The sequence below is a fragment of the Ipomoea nil genome, unplaced genomic scaffold (assembly GCF_001879475.1).
Source record: "Ipomoea nil cultivar Tokyo-kokei standard unplaced genomic scaffold, Asagao_1.1 scaffold2297, whole genome shotgun sequence".
In the NCBI taxonomy this organism is placed as follows: Eukaryota; Viridiplantae; Streptophyta; class Magnoliopsida; order Solanales; family Convolvulaceae; genus Ipomoea; species Ipomoea nil.
Genome location: NW_017618725.1, coordinates 1,059,682 through 1,070,395, shown reverse-complemented (window position 1 = coordinate 1,070,395; position 10,714 = coordinate 1,059,682). Strand labels below are relative to the sequence as shown.

Below are 10,714 nucleotides of genomic sequence, written 5' to 3'. Positions count from 1 at the left end.
GTCACAATGCGTGAATCTAAATCATAAGGGGGTTGTAATAATTTGTTTTGTTGTAATTATTAGTGTACAAACATCTCCCTACTAAGACACATTTTCTTATTTACTAAGACTTTAAAGTAAGCATAGATCGAAATTAATTGTAGATATTGTCCCAATGAAAAGGACAAAACCCAACAAGGCGTTACATTTTTTGTTTTTTTATTGACCATGTCTTCAACATTGATTACTAAGACACATTTTCTCATTTACTAGGACTTTAAAGTAAGTATAAGTCGAAATTAATTGTGGGTGTTGTTCCAATGAAAAGGACAGAACCCAACAAGGCGTTACATTTTTTTTTTTAATGACCATGCCTCCAACATTGATTGGTACAAACTCAAATCCAAATAAAAAAATCAGAATTGCATAATCAAAACAATAATTACAACCAAGTATGTCTAAATATAATAGTTAATTAGCATGCAGATAACGTAAGAGAAGTGTAGTCCCCACTGCAGTGTGGAAGCACAGAATCTTCACAATATAATGATTTCGTAGGAGCAAAAGATGGAGAGCTCCTCCACGCTGTGCTGAAAGCTAAGCTCCGCTCAATTTCAACCATACGCACAAAGAATATAATTCAAGAAAGAAGAAGACTGCTTGTAATCTTGTATTTAATTTGTTTCGATCCCAATTTGATTCCCATTGGTTGAAGAAGAAAGGAGGATTTGAAGAAGATTTATGGGGAATTACAAAGGGGCGGCGGAGAAAGAACAGGAAAACGGAGACGACGAAGATGAGGCATTGTCGCTGTGTGATCTTCCCAACAAACAGGAGAGTCAGTTCAAGAAAGAATCTCCGGCTAGCGGCGGCGGGGAAGAGGAGTTTGATTTCTGCTCGTGGGGTGGGTCGACGTTGAAGGAATCGGAGATGTGCGCTGCGGATGAAGTGTTTTTCCGGGGACAGATTTTGCCCCTCCGGCATTCCATCAGCTCCGATGGTGGCAACGCCGCCGGAATCCGCTGCAATTCCATGGACCGTTGCCATTCCGCCGGGCACACCACCGCGAGCAGCAGAAGTAGCAGCACGAGAAGCCACCAGTCATCTAGCAGCGCCGCCTCCTCATCCACTACCACCACACACCGTAAAATCCGGAACCAGTTCCAATACTCTCAGCCCAGCCCGACGCCGCAGCTTCGATTCTCCAAGGCTCCACACGCCAATAACTACGCCCGCAATAATTCCACCCTCTGGAGCCTCTTCCGCGTCGGCCTCGTTACAATGCCGGAAATCGGATCCCACAGTTTCAGAGCTCAGAACAGAGACGACAACAACAACAACAACAACAATCGTAACAACATTGTCCGTAGCGGCAGCAGCAGCAGCAGCATTGTAAGCAACTCCGACACCAAACCCAACATTACCCAGAAGCTGAAGCAGAGATTTTCATTTTCAGACAAAAACCTCGTCTTTTTCGACACCTGCAAGTGCTCTTCCAATTCCGTCCAAACAATCCCTTCAGCACCCGCCAAGAACCAAGACCAGAAGAAAAACAAGGAACCCGTAGCTCAATCGGTTCCTGGGTGGCAGATTATCCGCAAGAAAAACACAAAACAACAACCAACAACAACAGGGAAGCAAACCATGTCACGTATCCGAACGTTTGAATGGTTAAAACAGCTTTCTCTAGAAGCTGAAGGTGCCGCCACAACCGTACCACTGAATAATTAAAACAGCTTAATCATGCTTATGATTGTTGGATGCCTTAACTCCTTGGCTGTATTGTGTTCTGATTGTTTTTAATTTCTTCTTTGTTCTCTATAGAAGCTAGATTGATTAATGGAGTAATTAATCACTGCTAAAATGAAGACTGATGTAATGACTTAATTGCGTAGCACCTATGTTCCTGTTAGCTTGATTATTCAACGAGGACATTAATGATTGCAGATGTGTAGCCGTGATTAGTGGGTTGAAATGAATAGCTGTGAGGAATGTTGGCGTGCCGGTGATAATGCCGCTCATGATTAAAGTGTGAGCCTTTTCTTTTTTTTTTTTTAATACTATTGACTCATTAAAATGTAATATCTGTTCATATATACTTTCTCAACTTACTAAAGTACAAAATGTCAATGTCCCACACTCGAGTTCAAACCTGAAACTTCCCATTTAAGGGCCACAATTATGCCGCTCGACCACAAAACCTTTTGCCAGTGTGAGCCTTTAATAGCTAACATTTTTCATTTTTTTTTATCTTTAAATTACTCCATTGTAGATCATAAGGTTTGACTATCTCGTCTCAATTATTTTATATATTATATGTTTAATAATGTGTCTGCAATTCAAAACGAACAAACAATTTAAGAATCATATTAAAAATACATTTTATCTATTACTTCTGGTTACATATAAGATTTTAAACTATATAATATTATTTTTAAAAAATTAAAGATTTTGAATTTCATGCAACAAAGTTTTTTGTGTAGTGAATTACAAAATAAATTAATGATATTAAAGATATAGTCAAAATCGATCTAGCTAGCCATATTTGACTTGACTTGACAAACCAACAACCTTCTAGATGGTTTCACTGTCCTATGCCATTCACTCATTTGTTTTATGGGCCTAATCTTAGTTTAGATTTGGGTCATACATCCAAATTTTGTTCTTAACTCTTGATTAAGCTCATAGTCATGTCTAGTAATCCTATTTAATGTTAGAGGATAGATCCTTAGTTACTTATTAGTACTTTCCTCTTGAAAATGCTGTCATGTTACGTTGTGTCCTACGCATTCCCTACGGTGCCGTTGGCTGTCCAAAATGTTGGGAAAATTGGATCTTTGTTATTGTAGGGGTCTCTTTAAATTTAGTGTCATTCGACACCTAAACAAACAATATTGAATTGGTTTGATCATACTGTTTTGTACCCACTTGACAGTTGAGAGATGTTACAGAGGCAATCCCCGAAGAGTTGGTCGGCCTAATGGTCTTCTCAGTTTGAGATACATGATTTATAAGGCGGGTTTCACTCAGAATAATGCACATTCGAATGGCATGGATGGATTTCTCGTAAATCAAAATTGAGAGATGTAATAGACATTTTAAAACAATTCTTAACTTCAGTGTTTATTTGATTTATAGGAAAGTCTGTAACTGTATATGAAGTCAAAGGTGAATTATGGGTAAAAACCGTTGATAATGTAAATTAGTTTGGATAGCCTATATGGCCGGGTTGGATAGTGCAAATTAAAGGGAATAACGAGGCAAGACATTTTATGTTGAAACTCAAAAAGAAAAAAAAAAAAAAAAAAAAAAAAAAAAAAAAAAACACAGGCTCTTTAAGCTAGGCTAGGCTAAAATCAACTAATATAATTGAGTAGTACATATTCGAATCTACCGGACTTAATCTTATTGAAATACAAATTAAATATAAGAAGAGGACATCTTCAAAAAATTTTAAGTAGTTTGTTTACATATTAAAATTTAACATTTTGTCTTCCAAAAAAATTAACATTTTGAAATAAAACTATTAGCATAATCATGATCTAAGGGGCATCCCATAATTTTGTCTTCAAAAAAAAAAATTAACATTTGAAATAAAACTATTAGCATAATCATGATCTAGCATCCCATAATGATGTAGCAATATTGTTGCGAATCTCCTTCATCTCAATACATGTCTGACTTAAATTTTCATTGATGGAGATATTACTACTTGAATCTTGAAGTTCATCTTACGGTATGTAATATGGATGCTGCTCAAACACATTAAACATTATGACATCTTGTGAATTCTTCCGAATATAATTATGTAGTGCAAATGTGGCCATAATAACATCAATTTGGGTCTCCACACTAAATTGTGGCATTTTAGCAAGTATTTTCCATCTCTTCTTCAATACTCCAAACGACCTCTCAATACAACTTCGAAGAGAAGAATGTGCACGATTGAATGTTTCTTGAGCATTAGTTGTCGGCTCTTGTTCAAATTGAGATTGATGATACCTTATTCTTGGATGGAGTGCGAATGAAGATGAAGGGAGCGGAGTGCGAATGAAGATGGAGGGGTTGTCATGCAGTGAAAGTTGTTGAGAAGAGAAAACGGTTTGAATTGAGAAGGGTAGAGTATGTCATTTCTTTAAAATAATAAGGATAAAGATGAAACAAAAGTTAGGAAGCTAGTAGCTTATTTTGAAACGCTACCTAAGGTAGCGTTCCAAAATAAGCTCTTATTTTGGGAACATTACCAAACAGAGCTTTAGATTATTAGTAGCTTAAAATAAGCTTGATAACGTGTAGTTTAGTGTGGTGGATGGAATGAAGTAAACGAAGGTTGTGGAACCCCCGAATGTCGAACTCAAGGATGGCCGTTCGGAGCAAGCAAAGTGCAAAACAATCCTATGTCACTATGCATCAACAAAGATGACCTAGGTGCAAGGGAAGAATAGGTGGAAATATGGGTGTGAACAAGGAAAACAAGGAAAATAAAGGAAAACAAACAAGAGTAAAAGACATTTTTGGTCCTAGACTTATAGTGGCACGGACAATTTTAGTCCTTTTTAAAAAAATTAGACAATTTGTGGACACTCTTATTGTGACGAGGACAATTTTGGTCCTCCATCAATTTTTCTGTCAGATGCTCCGTTTGAGGGGGGTAATTTCGTCTTTTCAACATACCTCCTTCTCCTTCCAACTCATTCTTCCATATTCTCCAACTTCTTAAATGTGAATCACTCTGTAAATCCAAACACAAACAATTCCCACAAATATAGAAGTCGGGAGTATTTTGAATATTAGCAGCAGTTATATATGGAGTTGTATTTACGTTGCTATACATGTCTCAAAGTTTTTGTGATTCTTCTATAGTAATTTCGATTGTTCTATTAATATTTTCTTTTATGCGTTAGTGAGGATTCAAATTCAAACTAGTAGGCATAATAAACTCAAGAAATTTTTTAGTTTTCTTTTCAAGTTGGAGCAAGGACAGTGGGTGTTGAGGTGCGTAATCAAAAAGGTAATCAAGCAATTCATTGTTTGTTTGTTAAAATTAGAGAGGGTGTTGACTGATGAATAATTTAAAAGTGAATTTGTGCAAAGAAAAGACAGATTAGAACAAGAAAAATAGAGAAAATTTTATTGAACAGTAATCTGAAGAGCTGCAAAGCTTGTCCTTAATCCACTCGCTTGGTTGGGGAGGAGTTCATATTGAAGTTCAAAATATTATGGTTTAAAGCTCATTTAAGTCCAAGCTATTGTCCTTAAAGTTCAAAATATTGTCCTTAATCCACTCTGATCTGTTGTTTAGTTTGATAAGAAATAGGGAGAGTAACAAGCTAAAGAGTCTATATGGAAGACGCCGGCATTGCCACTCTCGGCTTCCATTTTTGTGGGAATTGTTTGTGTTTGGATTTAGATTCACATCTCAGAAGCTGGAGAATATGGAAGAATGGGTTGGAAGGGGAAGGAGGTATGTTGAAAAGACGAAATTACCCCCCTCAAACGGAGCATTTAACAGGAAAATTGACGGAGGACCAAAATTGTCCTCGTCACAATAAGAGTGTCCACAAATTGTCTAATTTTTTTTAAAAGGACTAAAATTGTCCATGCCACTATAAGTCTAGGACCAAAAATGTCTTTTACTCAACAAACAAATAGGGGAAACAGAGATTTGGATGGAAAGGATTTGTGATCATGCATTCATTGGTCTTCAACTTGGGACAAGAGATGATGCAAAGCTTGCCTAACCTACGGGAGAACCAAGGCACCAACATTAGGTTGCGTCAAACCTAAACTCTCATTCCCTACGTCGGGTGAGGCATTCTATCAAACACTTGGCGGGTGGTCTACCATCTCCTCCCCTAAGCTAGGGGTGTAAATGAGCCGAGCTGCTCACGAGCGGTTCATGAGCTGCTCGGTCAAAGCTTGGCTCGAGTTCGGTCAAAATCGAGCTCGAGCCGAACTCGAGCGGCTCGTTTAGTAAATGAGCCGAGCTCGAGCTCAAATATTCTAGGTTCGTAGCTCGTCGAGCCGCTGGCGAGCAATAATTAAATAAATAGATAAATAAATAAATAAATATATATATATATATATATATATATATATATATATATATATATATATATATATAAGGGAAAAGGGACACATGTTGCCCGTCTGGCATGCCTTTCACGTGTTTTATGGAGACTCGATGACGAAGTTATGCTTGCCAAGTGTCCTAAGAAGGCTGACCACATGATGGGTGCTTGGTGACCGTTGTGTGGTTATTGATGGGGCCAATTGAGAGGGCTACTGATAGGCGCGACCGGGAGGTCTACTGATAGACGCGACCGGGAGGTCTACTGATAATGTGACCAGTAAGTGTACTGATAGGTGCGACCGGATGGGGGGGGGGGGTCTACTGATAATGTGAGTGATAAGTGTACATACACTATTCGGGTCGAGAAATACACTAGGTCAACCGAGAAGTGAACTTGTGAACCCACCTAAGATCGGGCGGAAGTGCTCTTGTGACCCACCTAAGATTGGAAAGTGAACTTGTGAGCTCCTGAAGTCAGGAAGTGCACTTGTGAGCCATCTGAAACAAGGAAGTGCACTTAATTGTGAGCCTATATGAGACCGGAAAGTGCACTTGTGAATCTACATGAGATCTACAAGTGCACTTGTGAGCCATCATAGGGCAAGTAGGGTTGCCCTATAACCCTATCAACCACATAATAACCATAACTGGCAAAGGATTGCACGGAAATAAACAAAGATAGGTTGTTAGAGCATCTCTATTAGGGGGATTTTACTAAGTTTTTGCAGGTGAAAGTGTATAGGTGGAGGAGAGAGATGGAAGAGAGAGAAGGAGTGAGTGTGTTGCAGGAGAACCTTGATTTTTAAAATTGTGGTCCCATCAAATTTGCAATGATTTTCGCCTGGCTGCGTGCAAGGCAAACAACTGTACGCGCCAGCTGGGCACGTTGAAATACTTTATTTTATTTATTTATTTATTTATTTTATTGTACTTGACAATTCATTTTTTTTTTCTTTTCTCTCTCTCCCATTTTCTCTTTCCTAATTACACACACAAAAACTTCTCAAAAACCTCACAAAAAATCCCACTATTGAAGATGCCCTTATAAGTGACATATTCAAATTAAAAATGTCAATAGACAATTCTACAGTGAAATTAATTGATTCTATTACATTGTAGTATATGTTCATTTATACTTTCTCAACTTGTTGAAGCACAAAAAGTTCAACACCGCCTCCACTAAGGCTCGATCTCATAACCTCCCATATAGGAGAGTCACTACATGCCATCTAAGCACACGGTGCTAGGCAGTACATCATATTTCCTATGCTTATCGCGAAAGGTAGTTTTATCATTTATTGTGTTCGGCTTTTTCATAATAACAATCTTAATTAGCTTGCAACATTTAGTACAATAAGGACAGTATTAATAAAATAAAACGCGCTTAGAAGTTAGACTCTTTCAATGGCTTTCAAGATATCTAACCAAAGATTTAAGGAATAAGGGTCAAATAGGCCACTCAATTGCACACCCAATTGCAATTAGGCCATCGAACTAAAAAAGAATGCAATTTGGTTCCTGAACTACACAAACTCATACAATTCAATCCAAAATCGACCTGTTTACCTGTAAAGACGGTTACCGAATTTAAAAATATTTTTTTTAATAATTTTAAATTAAAACAAGCTATAATTAAAATTTATATAAAAAAAAAAACATATGTCGTCTTCGCCGGAGACTAAGAAGTCTTCTTCGTCTCTGGCGGAGACGAACGGAGACGGAGGGATCTTCGTCTCAGGCCGTCTCCATGGCCGGGGAGACGGCCCAAGACGAAGCCGCCACTTCGTCTCCGCCGGAGACGAAGTGGCAGGCAACTCTTGGGCCTTCTCCTCGGCCATGGAGACAGCCTGAGACGAAGGTGGCTTCGTCTCAGGGCGTCTCCATGGCCGGGGAGATGGCCCAAGACGAAGCCAGCCCTTCATCTCCGCCGGAGACGAAGAAGAAGACTTCGTCTCCGGCGGAGACGAAGGGTTTTCTGTTTTTTTTTTTTTTTTTTTAATTTAATTTTAATTTAAATTTAAAATTATTAAAAATATATTTTTAAATTCGGTAACCGCCTTTACAGGTAAACAAGTCAATTTGGATTGAATTGCACGATTTTGCGTCATTCAGGGACCCAATTGCATTCTTTTTTAGTTCGATGGCCCAATTGCAATGTGGTGCGCAGTTGAGTAGTCTATTTGACCCTTATTCTAAGATTTAATATACATACATACACACTACACATGCATACAATATATACAACAGATGAGTGTATGCGCGTGCATAATCATGCGAGAACATGCGGGCAAATCCAAACCATTGATCTAGTAGATTTAACGGTTAAAAATAAACAAAATTTTGTAATATTTATGAAAATGACCCCATTCATTTTTACTGGATTTTCCATCCATCATATTTTGCACATAAATGGTTTTTGAATTTGTCCATAAGTTCCCACCAGAGGGTTCTCATATGATTAGAATTATATATATATGAGGGAGGCTGTTCAGGTCAGAATGGCTTGCCCATGAGAGAACTAAGAATCATTTATAGTCGTTCACGTATCCAGATCTAACAGATCAGAAACACTAATTTAAAAAAAATGCGGTAACATTTTCGTAAATAATTGAATATTGAACTGCAAGTAAATTGTGTTAAAACTTAAGTGTAAGTAACAGTTTCATATAGTACACCTAAGTGCAAGTAAAATATATTAAAAGTGCAACCAATAATGTACACTGAACATCAATATTAAGTACACCAGACGTTATCATTAAGTGCACCAATGTAAAAGACGTTATCATTAGGTGCAACAATGTTAACAAGGTAAGTTACTTGCACTATTTAGCGAAAATGGTTGCACATTTAAGTGATTTTACTTTCACTTTTTACTTGCAAACTTTCACCAGTTACTTAAACTTTTAACACATGTTACTTTCACCAAAGTTCGAGTTATTTACGAAAATGTCACGACGTCTTTTTTAAAATTACATCTGATTCGTTAAATCTGGACACGTGAAATGCTGCGATTGATTTTTAGTTCTTTCCTAAACACCTATTCTCACATGAACGCCTATTATGTGTGTGTGTGTGTGTGTGTGTGTGTGTATATATATATATATATATATATATATATATATATATATATATCACGTTGTAATTTTAAATAATTAAGATGATATATTTTTGAATATAATTGTAACTTTTATCATATATGTATGTGCTGCATGAAGTGTGAACTAACACCTACCTAAGATCATACAAACTCAAAAAAGTGTATTACGCAAAATTATAAAATGCATTATTTGATGTGTAAAAGTGTAACTCAAAAAGACCATTAAGTGTGAATTAGCACTTAAGCTTTGCATGGTGTACATTTTCATCTGACTTGTTTCCTATATATATTTCGTTATTATTATTATTTTTTTTTTTATAAAGAACAAAGGTGTCATATGACATTATTAGTGTATAATATTTTTATAGAGTATTGCATGTCAACATTAGTATATTGTAGTGAAATAATTTACTTGTGTCTATAAACTTATTGGTTTTATAGTAATAAATTTTACCTAAAGTATAATAAAATAATAAATATTTTTGAAAATGACTACTTAGTTTATGCATAAAAAGTATTAATATCTTATATTAATGAACATAAACATAATTTGGTGACAAAGAGCTCAATGTATAATATGCTCTATTTGTAATAAAATAGGTTATACAGATTTGACATTATAAGCTGTCTTCATCGTTAACTATAAAATTTTATGTTTATTTATTTCATATTTGCGAAGAATATTTGCAACTATTAAAACATGATTGTTTTTTTTTGGTAGGCTAAATGAAATCCTTAGGAGAACTTCTAAATCTTCACTCTACACAATGAACAAAAGGAGACTCCTTAAATCATCTGATGGTTGATCAAGCACCAACGTATCTCAATTGACTTGCTGACCAAGATTAGTCATAATATCAACACATTTGTTTCTTTCTCTAAGCAAATATAAGATGCCTTAAAAGTTTTCATTGCAAAGAAGATGCTTATAATTGAGAACCAAGTAGCCACTCTTGAAAGGTGTAACCCATTGGCAAATTCCTGTCAGGGCCTTCACAATTGCTTCCAAGCATGGACAAAGCCAGTATATATATACCCACCTCCCCACCTCCCCACCCCACCTCACCTCACTCTTATATATAGGGGACCCTTGAATATATATATATATATATATATATATATATATATATATATATATATTATTCAAAGAGGAAGTGCTTAGATGATTAAGTATGTATGTTGTGGTAGAGATCAAGGGATTGATGAATTTTCATACTTAATTACTATTTTAATTCTTTGTTAGTCTACCTCCCCCTCTACATATTAAGTATTGATTTTTAACATTTTGTTTGAGTAACAACAATTTTAAATCAAAAGTTTGTTATGGTAAAGTTTGAGTTTTATGGCAAGGCAATTTTGATAAGATTTAAATTAATATATGTAAAGTCAAGTCAACGCATAATTTACCGTACGTATTAAGCTGTGAAACCACATCGTACATATACATTTTATATCAGTAGTTGTCAGTGTCCCACTTTTTCCAAGGTTTTGCCCACGTAACACGGAGCAGCCAGTCAGACACGCCATTTTTAGTCTGGTCAGTGGTCTTCTCCCCCGCAGGAGAA

General features: G+C 36.4%; 1 protein-coding gene across 3 annotated transcripts; it reads left to right on the top strand.

Moving 5' to 3' along the window:
- Nucleotides 1-356: 356 nt before the first annotated feature.
- On the top strand, nucleotides 357-1,998 carry LOC109151906 (putative uncharacterized protein DDB_G0292438). 3 transcript variants are annotated; one of them, XM_019299509.1, is made up of 2 exons: nucleotides 357-1,721; nucleotides 1,755-1,998. In XM_019299509.1, the coding sequence occupies exon 1, from the start codon at nucleotides 721-723 to the stop codon at nucleotides 1,708-1,710; it is 990 nt and encodes a 329-aa protein (XP_019155054.1). In that variant the 5' UTR covers nucleotides 357-720; the 3' UTR covers nucleotides 1,711-1,721; nucleotides 1,755-1,998. The 3 variants fall into 3 exon arrangements, with proteins under 3 accessions (XP_019155054.1, XP_019155056.1, XP_019155055.1); XM_019299511.1 differs by having other exon boundaries at nucleotides 357-1,531; nucleotides 1,577-1,971; XM_019299510.1 differs by having other exon boundaries at nucleotides 357-1,536; nucleotides 1,582-1,971.
- Nucleotides 1,999-10,714: the final 8,716 nt, after the last annotated feature.